At 40.8% G+C, this 20,336-nt stretch overlaps 2 protein-coding genes and 1 long non-coding RNA gene across 3 annotated transcripts; all 3 read right to left on the bottom strand.

Moving 5' to 3' along the window:
• Positions 1-2: 2 nt before the first annotated feature.
• Positions 3-13,569, bottom strand: LOC118412932 (fibropellin-1-like). The gene is made up of 12 exons (XM_035815990.1): positions 13,417-13,569; positions 7,912-8,310; positions 6,639-6,761; positions 6,105-6,224; positions 5,730-5,840; positions 5,522-5,632; positions 5,202-5,318; positions 4,500-4,676; positions 3,968-4,087; positions 2,310-2,423; positions 1,126-1,203; positions 3-142 (listed from the first exon to the last, which is right to left on the bottom strand). The coding sequence occupies exons 1-12, from the start codon at positions 13,481-13,483 to the stop codon at positions 30-32; spliced, it is 1,650 nt and encodes a 549-aa protein (XP_035671883.1). The 5' UTR covers positions 13,484-13,569; the 3' UTR covers positions 3-29.
• Positions 13,570-16,441: 2,872 nt separating this feature from the next.
• Positions 16,442-18,772, bottom strand: LOC118414662 (fibropellin-1-like). The gene is made up of 6 exons (XM_035818856.1): positions 18,490-18,772; positions 18,110-18,238; positions 17,586-17,705; positions 17,067-17,180; positions 16,861-16,938; positions 16,442-16,652 (listed from the first exon to the last, which is right to left on the bottom strand). The coding sequence occupies exons 1-6, from the start codon at positions 18,575-18,577 to the stop codon at positions 16,537-16,539; spliced, it is 645 nt and encodes a 214-aa protein (XP_035674749.1). The 5' UTR covers positions 18,578-18,772; the 3' UTR covers positions 16,442-16,536.
• Positions 18,773-19,085: 313 nt separating this feature from the next.
• On the bottom strand, positions 19,086-19,840 carry LOC118414698. Its single transcript, XR_004831012.1, has 3 exons — positions 19,813-19,840; positions 19,379-19,489; positions 19,086-19,193 (listed from the first exon to the last, which is right to left on the bottom strand). It is a non-coding gene; the product is annotated as an uncharacterized LOC118414698 (long non-coding RNA).
• Between the last annotated feature and the right edge of the window lie 496 nt (positions 19,841-20,336).

The raw sequence follows: 20,336 nt of genomic DNA, 5'->3' as shown, positions 1-20,336 counted from the left end.
GCAAGTTGCATGCCTGACGCTCTGTGACGTCATTCAACCGTGCAGGAGAAAGACGCAGCGCCCTCCTCGGTGCAGTACATGCCATCCGGACAGGAGGCGCTGCTGCACTGGTAACGGAACTCCCGGACAACGGGATAAGGGTCTGCAAGAAAATACAACACAAGTTTTGAAAACAGTGCTCCGTGTAATTAAAAGATGAAGGGAAGCAATAATTAAAAGATGAAGGGAGGCATATTAACGTCGTATAGGAATGTTATCTTTACAATAACAATTATTACAATGTTGTCGTCACAAATAGATCCGTAAGATGACTTACCAACTACATAAGAAGTAATGGAAAATATACGCCAATAGAAATCAATGGGGCCGATATCCATGTTTTATTATTGCAAACATTTATATGTTAGTTAGATTGAATTGAAATTAATGAAGACTTATCTAAACTTTGTTTATGTATACGCTCTCTCGCTGCCGATATTGACAATTTTTGTGCCATAGAGTGCATACTGGCTACATATATGGATTAAGAACAGCCCTCAGATAGGTTTGTTCACTTGTTGATTAATCATCCTGTCATGATCAAATAAATATAGTGAGAATCTGTCCCGACTTTGTCAGCACAAAGCTAAGATTACCAAAAATAGATTGTCAAACTAGCGATTTGTAGTATCAGTTGGAAGGCAGAAATAGATGGGAATGTGACAGTGTTGTAGATCGTTTCTCGGCCACAGTAACTCTAGTTCGTCTGAGAACACTTTTCTATCGAACTACCTCTCCTTTTAACTCATTTTTTTTGCACTTTGTCACATCGTTCGTCAACTAGGGAAAACTAAAATGCTACTTAGCTTTGCAGTTACGTAGTAACGAAGACTGTATCTGTATCTATATAGCCGGTATGACCGCCCGTCAGTGTAACACACCAGCTTCGCAGGCCCGCGGCGCGACAGCAGCTGGTTATATTACACTGAACGATCCGTCACACCTAACTTTTGCACATCTATCTGCAAGCGTTCTTTAAAACTATCTTAAGAAGATGTCCCTACTGTGCTTGGTGATAACAAATTCCACTCTACGATAGTTCTAGAGTGCATTCAGATCTAATATAAGAAATAAGACTGCACTCACTGACGCATTGGAAGGAGGACGTGGCCGCCTGGCAGGTCCAACTGAACGGACAATGAGTAAACTGGCACCAGTCGATTGCTGATGAAGAAAAAGGGAATTGGAGTCAGGTAAAATTGGAATAGGTCAATGACATAGATGACGTCATCAATCAATCAATCAATCAATCCATCAATTTACCTAAAGTTTTCTGATTACATTTAGAAATACAAGTATTTCAGATAACAGCACACACCATCAAACTCCATTACATCTTTAGCAAAATCATATCAAGATTTTAGCCATTGAGAAAATAAAATCAACAAGAAGTCGCATCTATACTTTATTGGCAGGCCTAGATGCTCAAGAAAAAACGCACAAGTTGGATATGGCATCAATCCAAATATTGCTGTTTCTTGCAATAGTATGAAATCCCGTTCATCCTGTTTTTTTTAATGAGAATTTCAGTGTTATACTAATGATAATCTAATTTGCTAATCTATGCCCGCAGGCTACAAACATCAGGCATGGATTACTTCTCATGGACTACTTGAGTCTGTTGACACAAGAATATTTACAGATCATATTGTAAGACTTGCATTTTCAAACGCAACATGACAAGTCCACAATATACTTGTGGGTCACAGTCAAGCTGGGAGTGTGTATTGTTGAATGTGTATTCAGGAATTCTGGGATAGTCAAGCTCACCACCTGACTTTGTACCAAACTGCGCAATCACAGTTCAAATCATGACCAGGCTATTTCTCTTTCTTTTAATCAGAAGAGTTATTCAAAAGATATTGTAACTTAGAATGATATTGTGCTCAATGGGATCATAACAGCAAGAAAGTATACGTTTAAAAATGAAAACAACAACAGAATTGGACGGAATGACCTGAGTCACATCCGTTTCATCAGGTTAGTGCGTCCATGAATAAAGATGCTCTTTTTACACAACCATTGGTTTACTCTCACAGACATTGCAATGACCGTCTGTCACCTTCTTTAGGGCAATTCTAAGTGGTTCAAATTGTACTACAGGACAGGTGACGCTGATCACAGTTCAGATGCGGTCATCAAACATTTAGTATGTACATATTTACAGACAGCTGTAGGCAAATTATTTACAATGCAGTCCTAAACGCAAGGGAGTGTAAAGCATCCATAACAGTTGTCAATTAACATAGAAATGGTGTAAAAGTTTTGACCTGAGTCACAGTTGGCTCCAATGGACCCGGTTGGACAGCGGCATCTGTAGGAGTTGATGCCATCCTGACAGGTTCCGCCATTTTGGCACGGATTGGAGGCACAGTCGTCGATGTCTGTTGAAATATGCAATTGCTAGACGGTCAATTAACGTCTTAAATGCGTATGTTTTGTAGAAAATATTCACATATCTAAACTAGAGTTCAACGAACCCATCTCTTCGCCAAATAATCATGCCTTTATTCAAGACTTTAAGGTCTTATTCATGTATTACTAAATCATGCCTTTATTTAAGACTTTAAGGTCTTATTCATGTATTACTAAATAGTACCTACCCCCAAACCCCACAAATGCTACCAAAACAAGACCTGATTGTACAAGATGACCTGATAGCACCCCTGGTCAATCAGAATTTCAAGCTTTTCAGTGTCCAGCTCACGGCTTGTCAGTGTTTCCTCCAGCAAAAACATCTGTCAAACAGATGTGTCCATAGATATAGGTCAAGTGAGATACATGTATATACAAAACAGTTTATTTCTGTTAATTGGCCACTGATTACAATTAAATGCATCTTTCCATGTAGATTATTATTTTAAGTACTCATTCTATCTACATACCAAAAAATCCTGATGATCCGTCAACACGTTCTCGAGTTATTCTCGTTCAAAGTTTGAAAGGAAATCGGTGCCTGCAGTTCCCAAAAAGCCGCTAGGGGGTCCAAACTCACAGCACTTACTCTCTGCCCCAAGGGCTATCTACCACTCAAAAATCATGACCACAGCATATCCAAAACACGAAGTGTCAAAAATAAAAGTTTTGCTGCAGTACCTTAGGCAGTCACTAGGGGGGCCATTATCGAACTTGACCTTCGTTTTCTTGACCCCCACCCACCTACCAAATATCATCAGGATCCATTCAAGGGTTCTCGAGTTATCTTGCTTACAGACAAACGCACTTACATACAAATCCCGCTACAGCGCCGTAGGTAAGAGCCAGGTAAACCATTTTCGCACTTGACCTTCCTCTCCAAAACCGCTACACACCTACCAAGTTTCTTGAAAATCGCCCAGCTAGATTTTGACTTATGCTGCCCAAAACAAACTGCAAAAAACATACCAAGCTAGCTGCAGTACCGTAGGAAAACGCCAGGTAAACCGTTTTCGAACTTGGCATTCCTTTCGACAACCGCTACACACCTACCAAAAATCACAAAGTTCCATCCACAATTTCTCGAGTTATATGCTGTTGACCTACATACAGACCCAAGTCGACAAAAACATACTCTATCGCCATTGGCGAAGAGAATAAACTGTTGGCAAAAGTGCCATTTTTTAAGAATAGTGGTTAAAGATTAATCAAGCCAAAAAATATGATTTCACTGCACGCACATCTACCACGTCTGTCACCTCTTTAAACAAATTTATGTATTTACCGCTTGACAATAAAGAGAAATAGCCCCTTTGTTTCCAGCTCTAACAGTACTTCCAAGCCAAAAAGACCCATCGGCAGCTCGGCAGCGGTATATCCTATTGGCGCTGTTTATTGCAGATCTAGAGGTGTTCGAAAACCGGGACAGGGCCTACAGTGCTTGACTAGAACGGTCCATAGGGGCAAAGTAGAGTTAAACATGAGTGTATGTGAATAACAATGAAGTACTCACCTATCTCGCAGAACTTCCCTTCGAATCCATCAGCACACTCGCAGAAAGTGGTGGTCTCGTTGAAGCAGGAGGTGCAGATTCCGCCGTTCTGACACACGTTTGGTTCACAGGGCTTGAGAGCTGGAATCATGGAACCGTGTCGGATAGTCAGTATATGTTTACTTGACAAGCAACTATCTCCTTCTTTTGGTTTCATCGTGAGATCCTAATGTTTAATCCTCATGCTTAAAAATATTCATTATCTAAAGATAGGCTTTTTAATTTGTAAAAAAAAAGTTAAATGCAAGTGGTGCTACTTTTCCTGGTCTGCAGAGCACTCATCTCGAATGCTACAGTCGATCTTTAAGAGAGAAAGAGATAAAGCAGACTCTATTCCACTTGGTTGCTGTCATCGATGAGACATCACACGAATCAATCTTGACAACACATGATATGTATATGTCGTCATACAAAAATGTAGAAAATGCAAATCGGCCTTTAATTGAAATTCAACGCAAAATGATAAAGGGATATTCGCTGGTAGCATGCATACCGGACTGGCACACGTAGTAGCCACTGGTGGAGGCCCCGATCTTGTCCGCGAGGGAGAGTTGCTGCTGCTCTTCTCTCACGTCCACCATGCGGCCGCTGTTGGCACTGCAGGCATGTGTCGCTTCAAGATGGGTCAGGGCGGTGGACGAGAAGTAGTAGCATTCTCCGCCATAAACCCCTGCGGCGCATTAGAAAACGATCACTGGGAAATTGTTTCGTCGTCTTTGAATGTACTATCACATTATACTTTTACATGTAAATCAACCTATGATAAGTTATGGCAATGCAATATCCTTATTAGTCACTTAGTTTCTCAAGTATGTGGCATAAATCACAAAGCAGTGAATGCTACCTTGAATGTCTATTCTATTGCCGTTTGAAAAATCATTATGCCGTTGCTTGAGTAACTGCTAAATAGTGTATTCTTTTATCTGGATGTTTGGCCTTCATCAATTTAACATGTTTTCTCAAACAATTTTACCTATTTTCTTCTACGTGTAGCTACCATATACATATCAAAACATAAACCCATTGTGAAGTATTCATATTAAAGAGATTTGCGATGTGAAGGATGGATTCTAGCACGAACAATTACGTGTAAGGTTTTTTAATAATAATTATTATGACATGATGAAAAATTCAACAGTAATCATCTAGTATGTAATAAACTATCACGTCTTAGCATCTTGTAAAAAAGTAGTACCGGTTTCACAGTTCTTGCCGGTGGAATCTTTGGGACATACACAGCTGTAGCCGTCCACGTGATCCAGACAGGTCCCTCCCAGCCAGCAAGGGTTGCTCGCGCACTCATCAGGGTCAACTGCATAGTTATATTCATTCGTTAGTTAGAATACTACAGGACATGCTATGCTCACGGCTTTAAATAGAAATGAAAAATGTAGACGTTATATTTCAAATATATGACAAAGTCTTTTAAATTTCACTTTTTTATTTTTACCCCCCACCCCTTGGCATTTTATCTAACATAGAACAGACATAGTTCTGCCCTGTTTTCAATCTTACCCTGATCACAGTCTTTCCCTGTCCAGCCATTCTCACAGCTACAGGTGTAGTTCATATAGCCGTCAGTGCAGGTTCCATGGATGCATGGGGAGGACGCGCAGTCATCGATTTCTGGAAAATAAATGCAAAAAACAAACGTCACACCGAGACTACGGGTAATAGATCAAAACGAAAATCCGTATATACAACATGACGTAAAACTACAGACCTTGATCACAGTTGGTTCCTGTCCATCCATTCTCACAACTACAGGTGTAACTCATATAGTCATCGGTGCAGGTTCCGTGTACACATGGGGAGGACGCGCAGTCGTCAATGTCTGGAAATAGCCGTTATACACAAGTAATCATTACAAATCCCCCGGTAATATCAACATGTTCATATTTTATTTATTTATTTATCTATTTTAGAACCTCTACCTCTTAGAGATCCGGACCCAATGTATATAATGTAGTTACGCCAGAACATATGAAACAAACTCATATCAAGAATGCTCTCTTACAATGTAGTTACGCCATGGCATACAGCTGGCACAAAGATTATACACTAAAAACATTTGTATATGGTTTCATACATAACTAACCTTGATCACAATTTGTCCCTTCCCAGCCGTTCTCACAGCTACAGGTGTAGCTCATATAGCCGTCAGTGCAAATTCCGTGGATACAAGGGGAGGACGCGCAATCGTCAGCGTCTGACACAGCTTAGGTTAAAATTATTTACATAAAAGAATTAAATACAGACAGTGTTACTATCAACTTGATCCCAGACCAATAGTTAAAGATGCGACTGCATGGACAGATGTAATCAAAGCGCAGGCCTCTAGAGGAGCCCTAATCATAACAATAGAACAAAAAGATGGCAGTATGACTGTATTGCTATGTATAGGAGTCAGGTAATCTAATAAAGATGAAACCTTGTTGACATATTAAGTTCATTTCGTTGGCGCCTCTTGTGTTTGATTCTATCATTATCTTTAAATACAATTCGGCTATAATGTCGCTTACCATCGGCTAAATAAAACACAATGTGACCGCTCTCACATTGATTGCTCAAATATTGCTAGGAAACAAACCTATACATAGTGAAGAATTTCATAAAGTAAAAGAGTACTTACCTTGATCACAGTTGGTCCCCTCCCATCCGTTCTCACAGGTACACGTGTAGCCCCCGATATCGTTCATACAGCTTCCATGAACACAAGGAGAGGTCAGGCACCCGTTGAGGTCTTGATCCGAAACTGTGAGGTAATGTGTTGTTTATTAAGCTTACGTTTACGTCACTCGGGGAATGTACTTTTGTAAACAGTACATTGGCCTTGGGAGCTAGCTCACAACTAAGGATGTCAAATATTGAAAAGTACTGTTTAGGAGACTTTGAGATTATATGAAGGAACCTAAGCACCTCCTAGTGCCGAATAAGCCTTATTTATTTAATCAATTATCGACTCTTATCGACTCTTAATATATAACATCAAAATGCAATATGACGATGACAATCAGAAATCCCCATTTCATATTGGTTATGACGCCGTTGTATCATAGAGGTGACCCAAGGGTTCACCCGGATCTCAGGCGGGTGTTCAATAACATTAGCCCATCAGAATAAGGTGTATTATGACAATGACCAATCAGAATGGGGTGTATATGACAATGACCAATCAGGATGGGGTGTATAATGACATTGCCCAATCAGCATAGCACCCTGTAGGTAGAAATGATCACTTCCAGCAGAGAGAGATATAGTGAATAGACTATAGATTCCACATGCGAACTTTGTTTGCAATGCTACGAAATTTGCTGTTTGGTTTTGATTAGGTTTCCACTGAATCTCATTTGTACCAAGGGGACATTTGTAAATATTCAAATGCATTTGTCGGAAATTCAAGAAATGAATTGACTTGCATGGTATCAAAGGATGCTGAATTGCTTATACGTCATACGGAATCTGTATGTCTCACACGGGTTATTTTGGATAGGCTGTATGATAATTAAGTTATGACCCGCCTATCCCTTGGTGTATTTGGTGTCATAATGCTACTTCATAAAATCACCTGGTTCGCACTGTAATTTTGATTTAAATTATTCGGTGGTCAAAGCAAATGTCTAGGCCTTATGACACCTAATACAGGAATAGGTGTGCCGTGAAATATTTCTTGGCATATTACTATCATGTACTACAAAGGGGAAAGGCCAAGAAGTAGTCACTGTATTTTTAAAGAAAAAGACATTTTTCCCTTTAAAGAACAATTAATGGGCGAGAAAACTATTCTGTTGATCATCACAAAAGTAAACAGACGTTTTGTGAGCGCCCTAGGAATATGCACGTTACGGTGATATTAAACCCAGACCCCCTCTGTCTTGTATAACTAAACAAGGCTACACTCTTACCTGCACACAGGGCGTACATGTTGTTGTAGTTTGCTCCCGGCAGGGCCCAGTTGTGAGTGTCGACGTCCACTCCCCAGGCACTGTCATGCCCCTGCCAGCCGCCAGGGTAGTACACAAATGTGTCATCGAGGGGCTGACAGAGCCATGCGACAGTGACCAGACTTCCACACAGGTTTGGAGAGAGGAGATCTTGGGTATCACAGATGACACCGTCGTCCCTGAACCTGATGCAGCCTGATGTCCAGTGGTGAGTACACCTGCCACCACCTGAGTAGTGACACGGGTAGCTCATCCCGGCCGCCTCACACGTGGCCTTGACGTTGGCATTGGTCATCTGGCCGGAGACAGGAATCTTATAAAATGACCATCCGTCGTGGGTCGTCAGGTAGACAGGTTGACCTTGAAGACAAGAAGATAAAAGGTTAATCTTTTTTCATAGATAATTTTACGGATCTACCCGCAATGATCTTAGAAACTGACAAGCACTAGCTAGATAGCTAGTTAATAAAACTAAATCTGATTTCAGACGACGAGTGTTCGCCTTCACTTCGTAAATATCGCTACATCCCTGCCTAGAATCACTGGTTTCAGGAGAGTGACTCCTGTAACACTTTAAAACACCCACCTCATTCATCTAAAACAGTAAAGCGTCCGTCCATGTGTGAGCGAATGAAACGTTACATTCATGCCTTTCAGTACATTCGAATTCCCAAACCTGATCCAAGCTTGTAAGCTTTCGCGAAAAACAATGTTACTGAAAAGGTATACCAAAACAAAAACATGACAAGGTAACTTTATCCAGGCTAAAAGTGCTTACACCAACTTTGACTTATTATAACTTCCAAACAGCTTGTTGTGCTATGACAACCAAACTTAGTGAGTTTTCCTAAAATTTTGTTGGCAACACATTTTCTACAAGGTATAATTTTAGTTGAAACGGTGGGGATTCAAGATTCTGTTGCTAAACTACAGTTGTTTATATATATCCGTTATGTCTATCATACATTAATGTGACATTTATAATAGAAATATTCATGATTCACGCTGGTCATCGTCGCTGCTAAAGGTACAGATGGTTTTATGTCTTTTAAACTGCCACTGGTGTCTACTGATACCTGGTCTGGGTATAACAATGATGTGAAAACCCTGCTAGGCCCGCTCCACCACGAACTGGCCACAAATGAAATGTCCCCCAAACTAGCTGGGGAGGGATTCAGTGACATCATGTGCGACTTTATGGCCAGTAAACCAGAGTTCAGCCACACTACCGAAGAAAGTCACTTAGAAGGCTATATAAGCCACGAACCACAGTCTCTCGCACAAGTAAAACGCCTGAAAAACAAGCTACGTAAGAAGGCATTCAGAGCTGACGCAACACCTGAGGATCGAAAGGCTTTCAGAGATGCAATTAAAACATACTCCTTTATGAAGCGACAACAGAAACGAAAGGAAACTACAAAATCGGCAGCACACCAAGGGAAAGAATATCATAAGAACTTTTGGAAGTTTGCCGGTAAATGTGCAAAAGGACAGCTCGATATCCCCCCAGTAAAACCGGCATTCTCTGTTTATTATGCAAATGAGTACTACAAAAACAAATACTCACACCCAACCCGTGTTGACTTCAACAAACTGCTCTGGTTTCCTCATTTGCCGGTGGAGGAACAAGTACCTGCGAACTCTTTTGACATGTCACCTGTCAGGCCGAAAGACATTAAGGCAGTCTTATCCAAACGATGCGCTACATCTGCACCTGGCCCGGACGGGATCATGTATGGCCACCTCAAGCACCTGCCAGCTTGTCACCTGTTCCTTAGTACACTGTTCTCCAAACTGCTTGAGTCCGGAGACCCACCGACATCATGGTCATCTGGTAACGTGTCACTTATACACAAGGATGGTAGTCCAGAAGCTGCCGAAAACTTTCGAATGATCTGCCTTACTTCCTGCGTCTCCAAGATTTTCCACCAAATACTCTCGGAACGATGGGTAAAGTACATGACTTGCAATGATCTGATAGACCCAGAAACACAAAAGGCATTCCTGACCGGAATCAACGGCTGTGTGGAGCATGTCCAAGTTATGCGGGAGATCTTAGCACATGCCAAGAAAAACCGCCGTACAGTCCACATTACATGGTTTGACCTCGCGGATGCCTTTGGTTCCGTGGAACACGAACTGATCTACTACCAGATGGAGAGAAACGGCTTCCCGCCAATTATCACCACCTACATTAAAAACCTGTATTCTCGCCTGAAAGGGAAAGTGAAGGGTCCAGGCTGGGAAAGTGATCCGTTCCCGTTCGGAAGAGGAGTGTTCCAAGGAGACAACTTGTCACCCATCATCTTCCTAACGGTGTTCCAGCCTATCCTACAGCATCTCAAGGGAGTAGAGCAGCAACACGGCTACAACCTCAATGACAAGCATTATGTTACACTGCCTTTCGCAGACGACTTTTGCCTCATAACCACAAACAAACGACAGCATCAGAAACTAATTACTCAAATTTCCTCCAACACAAAGTCAATGAACCTAAAGCTAAAACCACGCAAGTGTAAGTCTATGTCTATAGTGAGCGGGAAGCCATCGGACATCAGCTTCATGATAGATGGGGACCCTGTCAAAACGACCAAAGATGCACCGGAGAAATTCCTAGGTGGCTACATCACCTTCCTGAGTAAAACAAAAGAGACCTATGACATCCTAGCAAAGACAATAGAAACGACTGTTGAAAACATAAACAAATCAGCGATAAGGAACGAGTACAAACTCAGGGTTTACATGGAGTACGCCTCCTATCTTGGAGGTACATGCTGATGGTGCACGACCTGACAGACACCCAGCTACAAAAGCTTGATTCTATCCACACAAAGGCGATCAAAACATGGCTCAGAATGCAACCTAGTGCAACAAATGCAATTCTGTACAACACAAGGGGTCTCAACTTCAAAAGCATCTCAGACCTGTACCTAGAAGCCCACGCTCTGGCCTACAGTAGGCCAGTCCTCAAAGCAGATGAGAAGGTAAAACACGCTTTACAAGCCAAACTGGATCGCGAATCGCAATGGACTAGGAAAATGCAGAAATGGGGTATTGGAAAGTGTCACACCATCACTAGCAAGCCATCCATGCAGCAAAGGACTCAGATTGGACATCAATACGTAAACATGTCAAACAACAAGTCACAGATATGCGTCATGACGTCTGGAGTAAACATCAGGAAAACCTTCTACAGCAAGGGCAGATGCTACAACTGCTTGAGGAAGAAAAATGCGACCTGACATGGCGGTCCGCTATGTACAACCTGCCGAGGGGCATCCTCAGTTTCGCTGTGCGTGCCTCCATCGACGCCCTCCCCACACTCTGTAACCTGACCACCTGGGGAAAACGTAACACTGACAAATGTAAACTGTGTGGCAACCGGGAAACACTCCACCACGTTCTGAACCACTGCGGTGTCGCTCTCCAACAAGGACGGTACACATTCCGACACAACTCGGGATTGAAGCACATAACGGACACCATCATAGAGTCCATTGACACCTCTCGGATCAACGCCACCATCTATGCGGACATACAAGGTTACACAACTAACGGAGGTACCATCCAGGTCCATACAATACCCACTACCCAGAAACCAGACCTGATCATATATTTACCAGAACAGAAGACCCTCCACATCCATGAACTGACTGTACCCTTTGAAAAGAACATCAAAACAAGTCACGACCGAAAGGTCAACAAATACAGCACCCTAGCGGCAGATTTAGAAACTGCTGGCATTTCCGCTACACTAACCTGCTTTGAAGTCGGATCAAGAGGGCTCGTCACGCCAGAGAACAAGACCAGGCTTAGAACACTGTTCAAAATAGTTAAAGCCAAACCACCGAAGACTCTGTTTACTGATATAAGCCGCCTTGCGATGTTATCGTCATATGCTATTTGGAACTCACGCCACGAACCGCATTGGGAGTCAGAAACGCTATTGTAGAAACCCACAAGGCTGAGAAATGTAGAGCATCTGTATGGACAATATTGATGATTGAAATGTTGTGATTTTAGATCAAATTTAGAAATATGAAAACCGAACTAAACTAAATATAATGTTTTTTCTTAAAAGTAATGATAAGCAATACCCACATTGTGCAATACTATCTATGTTATGTCCTTTGTCCCCCTGCATGTTTGGTCAATAATGACCATCGTGTCCTGGGCTCCGTGTACCTTTCTTTACTATGAATAAAGAATGATTTTACTACTACTGATTTATGCTACTTTTATGATGAAAATTGTAAAATCCAATATTTTGCCAATATTTTTATGAAAAGTATAATCAGCTTATTTTCACTATAATATCAACACTACTTTTTTACAAACCGTGTGATATTGGGGTTATGTGCTGTATCTTGAGACATTTCATGTTAACCCTCAAGCACCCGACCTTTTTTTGCGACTAAAATGACCGAGTGGGGTCCAAACGGACCCCAAAATGTTTTGTTCATAAAATCTCAGTACCATTTCTTATCGGCGATCCCGGTATATACCTTGCTTCGTCAATGTAAGAGGAAGATTTTGAGATGTTAAGGTGTTGCTAATTCCAAGCCATTATCATAATTTATGCAAAAGTTCAGAAGGACCACGTTTTGCACTAAACCTTTTCCGACCAGATAGGGGAATTTTGAGGCCCTCAGCAACATTTATGTCGCATAACTCATGAACGGCTAGAGCTAAAGCTACAAAACTTGGTAATTTATCACAAAATATTATTTTCAAAGTTTTTAGTCAATAAAGTAAGTTTATCATTTTTGGGGGTTGCCATGGCAACCATATTCTAACAGGCATATTTTTGCCAAAATTTGACAAGTTCAATCTAAACAAGGTTTTCTTGGTAAACTACACCTGATTTTTGACGACAATTAAATTTTAATAAATTCGATGTAATTTTCATGACTTAAAACTTATAATTTATGCTAATTTCATGACGTCATTGGTCAAAATCCAAGATGGCCGCCCTGATTAGGCAAATGACGTCATAATTATATCATTACATGTTGATGACACAGAAATTTTTGTGATGATTTAGGTTTACATTCTTATTATTATCTAAAAGCTTGGTAGTCATACTGTAAGTTGTTAAGTAGTAAGTCTCCAAAGTATGTTTTAAAAACTGCACATTTTTGCTGGGGTCCGTTTGGACCCCAGAGGGACTGAACACAAACTTTCTTTATAATTTCCACATTATTGTACCAATCTTTGCGAAAACTAAGGAGAAGGTATAAGACATATTGACTGACAAAGTCAAGGAAGGATTTTTTCTTCAGATTAAAAATGATTAAATGGCACTTCAAAATGTACGCCTGGGGTCGAAATGGACCCACTCGGGAGCTTTTATATGCCTCACGTTGCGTGTGAACAGAAGAATAGTTAAAGAAACTCAAAATTAGCTTACTACATTTTAATAAACTGACAAATAATAACTATAGAATTCAAACTTATAATTATTACCTTGCGATGAGTCCGGCCAGGCGACCAGAGCGGCGACGAAGAGAAGGATCGTCCACATTTCTGCCATATGCTGCGGTTAGCTCAGACACTGTATAATGTGTGTGACAACCTTTTCAGCAACTACATTTTATACTGCACACCAAGGCCATGAGAACCACGCAGCCGACCAGTAGGGATAAGTGCTATTAATATTTTTTTGCGGAGGGAGGGACTTGACCTGACATGACCCTGTTAACTTCTGATTGGTGCAAGCTGACGAGTGACGTAGGCAGGGATGAAATCAATACTGCAGACGTGACAACAGAATAGCGTGGCGCAAACTACTCAAAAACATGCATAATTATACAAGGATAAACTCATGTTCCGATGTATGCTTTTTTGCACATGACACTAAGGTTATACAGTTGCCCATAACAGACTCACATAATCACAAAAATACACATGCACACACACAAAAAAACTACATGCGTACAAGCGCGCGTGCACGCGCACATGTACACAAACACCAGTGCCACACATGCAGGCACACCAACACAAACACAGCTGCATGTTAGTTTGATTTTTTTAGACAAAGAAGATAACAATTTGGTAATGTAGACAATTTGATAACTAATAATAGAATATACAAAAAAATTAACAATACTAGTGTGCATGTGCTTCATGAATTTAAAAGACAAAAAGTCTGCTCCAAATTATGCTTCTGGAGCTTCGAGAATATAAAGTGTGCTTCTAAAAATATTTAAATTTTCGTGTAATTCTACCTACCTACCTAGTACCTTGACCTCCAGGTCATTGGGGGCTCAAGATAGCCATGAAGATGGGGAGTGTAATTATAACTATTTTAAATCATATCGGTAGTATTGATTAGTCTCAGACATTACCGACGTTATACGAAGTAAACTCTCCATGACCCTCCCGACATGCCACCTAACCCTGACCCCTTCACCCTACCTGTGAACACACCAACCAAGAATAGATCCCTCCATCCGCTTGTTATTATGAGGCAAAGTCAGTGAGCACACGACACTAGAATAGTTCACTCCTTCCTCTCGTTGTTATACTCTGTAACATAAAGTGGAGGAATTCTAGATAACCATGCCATAGACGATTGACAATGGAACATTAATCGCGCTAAATTTCAAAATATCCTAGAGGATCTATATTTCATACAGAAAAAAAATTAGACAACACCCCCTCTCCCCCCCCCCACACACACACAGTCACACAACCTCACAGACACATACACACATTCGCACATAAACAGTCGCGCACTTGCACCACACGCACAAACTCAACTACACACGCACACAAGCACATACCATTAAGCACACGTGCACATACATACGTAAACACTGCCTAATTCTAAGACAGGTAGATGTCAATCTTTTTTTTTCTGTTGTAACAATAGGGCTAACCACTGCAGTAAAGAATTTCAAATATAAAAATTGACCTTGTTTTCTGAATGCCAAACGTAGGTAAATTTTCCATCGAAACTTTAAAGAGTTTAAGCCCTGACCGGCTTGGCAAAAGGGTAAAAATTTTACTCATAGGAATTTCTTAAGCCTTGCCTATGGTGTCAGCATACATCGATTCTTATATTGATATTTGTTATCAAACGTTTAAGCACTACAAACTTTATCTTTATATGACCCGTTAACAGCTCCAACAAACCCTGACCCCCTGACCCTACACGTGGACACACGTACTGTGAAATGAACAGGTGGCGGTAACCCAGCCAAATATGTTGTTCTAATATCTCATTTAAACGTATTTGCAAAAAAAATTCTTTTTTTTTTTCAACAGAATATCAAATAGAAATGCAAAAATTGACTTTATTTTCTAGCGTCCTAGCGGCACTAAAACAGACCGTGCGATTCTTTATAAAACTCCTTTATTAGATATTTGTCACCAAACAGAGTCTGAAATACCTGCATATTCGCGACATTGACATTGTGATAGTTCTAGAAATAAATTATTGTTTTTTGGTCTCGAAGAATATGCCAAAATTGGTCCTTTTTATATTGATTGTCTTCCATCACTCCCCGATGTTACCTTTACCTTTCCATGACCCTCCCGCCTTACCAACAAACCCTGACCCCTCACCTGCCTGTGGACACACGTACTTCATGAACTGATAACAGTACACTCATGCGTGTGTACATATAGAACTAGACATTACCGACATTACCTGTAAACTCCATGACCCTCTCACCGTACCAACAAACCCTGACCCCTCACCCTGCATGTGGACACACGTACTTCATGAACTGATAACAGAACGTTCACTCTTCGCTCCGGTTATAAGAAGTGTATTTGTAGCACAGAGGTGCTGTACAGCAAGGCCGTAATTCAACCTCTGGTTGCCAGTGTCTTGTTTTTATTCTGAATAAACCATTTGATTGATTGATTGATTGATTGATTGAAGGCGGCGTCTGTGAAATGAACCGGTGGGGGGAACCCTACCTATGATGTTTTTTTAGACATATTCTTTACTCCTCTTTGTTAAGAAACTTTTTTGACAACAAAATATGCAATGGAAAAATTCCTGACCATTTGCAGTATAGACGTAACCTTACTGCTTCCGGCCCCATAAACCTCTGTTTGATCGTTCTGTTTGCGATCGGCTGCTAAGGAAGCGGTGACTTATAACAGAGCTGGTAATAGAATGTTGTGTTGAAACATTGTTTTTTTTTTTTCCGAAGATCACTCCGATAGGTCATTTATCTACTTTCTCTGTTTTCTGTAACAAATGAACCTCGCTGACACTTAGCTATCCCGAAACTATCAGGTACCGGGCTTATGTTGACATGACCCTACGAAGTCGTACCCTTCAAGTTAGAGTTTAGAGTTAGCTTATAGACTAGTGTACACATATTCTATATTATTCTACACTATTTGTTTGTTTGTCCCCTTTCATGTTGTATTGAGCATGCAATTAGCCTTCGGGCAAGAATTTGCATTGAACTATAATGTTCTATGTATTTTAAAATGAATCGGTACAAAAGTCATAGAAGAGCCGTTAAAATCATCTTAGAAGCACTTTATTCCACATATCATCTGAAATCAAATTATATTCAGCACTTGGGTGCCAGCTGCGTGCATGAGGCTTGGGCTGTGACGTCACTCAGCCTTGCAGGAGAAAGACGCAAAGCTTTCCTCGGTGCAGTACATGCCATCCGGACAGGAGGCGCTGCTGCACTGGTACGGGATCATCCTGCTGGTGATGGGAGCAGGATCTGGAGGTGTATACATCAAATATGCCGTTACGGGTATTTCGCTACCAGCCTTCCATTCAAATACCAAAACCTACTACAATTGCGATTATATGAAAATTGACCGGTGCCACGGGTGTCAGGTTTACAATGGTAGATAGTGACAAACCAACTGTCACTTTTAACTGTTGTATATCAGACGGATTTTTAAATAATGATAAAATGTACTCACCAGCACATTGGAAGTAGAAAGTGTAGTCCTGACAGACCCAGCCCTGGGGACATTGGACCTGGGAGCACCAGTCCATGTCTAGATAAAACAAATATTCAAGATTGCAAATCTAAGGACGAAATGCTGTAAATAAAGGCATGGATCATAATAGAAATTTATTTGATTGTTGCTACGATAGGCAAAAGAGAGAAAAGTATCACTCCTACCAGATTCGCAGTGGTCACCCTGGAACCCGGTGAGACAGCTGCAGCTGTAGGAGTTGGTGCCGTCACGGCAGCTTCCGCCATTTCGGCAGGGGTTGGAGGCGCACTCGTCGATGTCTGTTCAATTATTGAAGCATCGGGTTGTTGTCAGATTGTAGAAAGCTTCTGGTCTGTTTTATATCTACTATAACCGAATGTATAATCGTATGAAAACGTAAAGTATGGTAGGTACTGATGTGGCCAACGTTTTCTTCGGAAGACTTCTCATACTTTTGCTTTTATTTATTTATTTATTTATTTATTAGGATTGCTCTCACCTTTATGCCAGACAGCTGTCCTAATGCTTTCAGAAAAGTCCTTTATACTATTAGTCTAAGATGAAATAGTCTACACATCTCTGTACACAACGTCAAAATACAAATCAGTTGCGATATTTGCACGTATGATTTTCAAAATAAGAAAGAACATAAGTTAAAAATGCAGGTCTAAGAAACGTCTTTTGTAGACCATAAAAGTACCTACTTATCTCACACAACTTCCCGTCAAACCCAGCAGGACAGTCACAGAAGACAGCAGTGTCGTTGAAGCAGGAGGTGCAGATGCCGCCGTTTTGGCAGACGTTTCGTCCACAGGGCTTCAGGTCTTAGATAATCAAAAGATAAGCAACAATGAGCATGAAGTTCTGATTAACTTTGAACTAGAACTACTTAAAATTAACTACTTAAAATAAAATGTATCACATGTTGCCATGTGCTATTTCTTTTTATTGCTAACGTCGACCACTATTAGAACTCAGCTGAAAAAAGATACACTACATATTTTTTTTTAATATTTGCATATTAAGAAAAACCGGTTTCACCAAAACAGAAGGAGAAAGAGAATGTTGCGCTTGAAATCCTTGAGTGTATACTACTATACTACAGCCTGGAGTGTGTACTAATAGTCTATCATTTTAGACATGTACGTGAGAATTTGTTTTAAAGCACACAATCACTGTTGGATTAATTTTTTTTTCCTATTGGCATTAGCTAATTGGTGTGACTTGCCAGACTGGCAGACGTAGTTGTGCTGTTCCGTGCACGGTGCTGTCCTGGCTAGGAAGCTGTCGCTGCTGTCCAGGAGAACACACAGTTCGCAGGGAGCGGCTGGCTCACTTGATGACCATTGAATAGGACCTGTTTTTGAACGATGTCAATATTTTAGTTGAACAAATAACTATAAAACTGTACGAACATCGATGAAGGCTAATTATTACATAAGCTTGTTTACAATAATTTACGTTTTGTGAATCGATTGCAACAAATATTTGGTAGTTTGCATTAATTCTCTATGACACTATTGATCAGGGGAATAGCTATAGAAGCGTTGCAGAAAATATATATTTTAGTCCGCGTAAATCCATATTTAAAAGACTGGTCTTTCGTACCCGAAATAGGCGATCCATTACTGTACAGAAAGGCCGCCGGTGACGTTTTTATGGCCAGCCAGTTCGAAGCTCCAGTGGTAGTCGCCATCTTGTCAGCGAGGAAGCTTTGCTGCTGATCGTCTGTCAGATCCACCAAGTGGCTGCCCAAGGTACTACAGGCCTGAGTAGCGTCCTGATGTGTTAGCGCAGTGGACGAGAACTGGTAGCATTCTCCGGCAAAGAGTGCTGGATTGCACGAAATAATGCACAAAGAGTGCTGTTCCAAAAAGGTTGGTCTGGGACACTATGTCAACAAATTCTGCCAAAATTTATTTATTTATTCAAAATGCGATGGTACATTACACAGACCAATAGGCAGTACAGCTAATTACATAGGTCTACAAATAACATAACTTTACAACGGTACAAGACAAATTTACAATAACAATTTCTGCCAAAAGGTTAATTTATCATCGAATGTATGCATATGTATGTTTAACCCATAGCGTTATTTATTGGAATTCATACTGATTATATGATTTTATACCAACTATGCTTGGAATAAGATCACAGATAAAATGGTTTAACAATTCTGTAGAAATAAGTAATACCAGTTTCACAGTGCTTCCCGGTGGCATCTTTAGGACAGACACAGCTGTAGCCGGCCACGTGATCCAGGCAGGTCCCTCCCAGCAAACATGGACTGCTAGCGCACTCGTCGATATCTGTATTTGACATATTACAGGATTTCTGAACATGTTGTGTTCAAGGTTTAGATAACGAATAGAAAAATGTTATATTGTCATTCATCTAAATATCCGATTGTCAAAGTATCTTTCACGTTTCAACTTTGGTAAGCATCTTATCTAGATTATTAGGACAGGACTGCCCTGTTTGCAATGTATCTTACCTTGATCACAGTTTGTCCCTTCCCAGCCGCTTTCACAGCAACAGGTGTAGCTCGCCACGTCATCCTGACAGGCTCCGTGTACACAGGGGGAGGACCCGCAGTCATCATGGTCTGGAAATAGACATTACAAATCAAAGCACTAGATCGCTAGTTAAACATGTAAACGCGACGAATGAGGAGCCTTATGCGCCGCCGCCTACATTACGGTTGGATTTATTTGACACCCCTATATTGTGGCTGAAGTTGGTTGACTCCGACCACCTACTCGTACAATTCAGCCATGTTTGAAATAAGTTCTTCAAGTATGTTGCCTTTATGACGCCTTCGAGTTGCTCCCTTTCGCGGTTTTACTACAAAACTGACGCACAACAATAGAACTTTATAAATCCATACAAGATGGAGATATCTATTTTCTAGAATGAAAGCTTACTTACTCAGTTCACAGTTGGTCCCTCCCCAGCCGTTCTCACACGTACACGTGTAGCCCCCGATATCATCGGTGCAGGTTCCATGGACGCATGGAGAGTTGTTGCACTCATTGATGTCTGGAAACATAAGATAATGCGCTAGGCAAAGGAATAGCCCTTGTGCTATCTACTATCTATGCGTAGGTGGGTGGTTTGGCTTTTGAGGCCTGCGCCAATTTCATGTCGTATAACGCCAGGACGGCTTACGCTAGAGCCAATAGATTTAGTGAATTTTCTTGAAATTCAGTTTGCAAAAATTTGGAAATGTGTATAGAAAAAAATGATGTTTTGTGTGTTGCCGTGGAAACCGTTTGGTGACAGGTGTTTTTGACAAAAATCGTTAATTTCGGTTCCAACAATGAAGTTTTCACTCTTATTTGCCATGTTGCTGCTATTTGCTTACATAAATAAAATGTTATGTTATCTAGAATATATTTCATAATTATGTATGAATAATTTATGATAATTAGTATAAATCTTGAAATACAATG

This window comes from Branchiostoma floridae, chromosome 4, assembly GCF_000003815.2.
Source record: "Branchiostoma floridae strain S238N-H82 chromosome 4, Bfl_VNyyK, whole genome shotgun sequence".
Classification (NCBI taxonomy): domain Eukaryota; kingdom Metazoa; phylum Chordata; class Leptocardii; order Amphioxiformes; family Branchiostomatidae; genus Branchiostoma; species Branchiostoma floridae.
The sequence above is the reverse complement of the archived record's forward strand: the minus strand, read 5'-3'. Positions and strand labels throughout refer to the sequence as shown.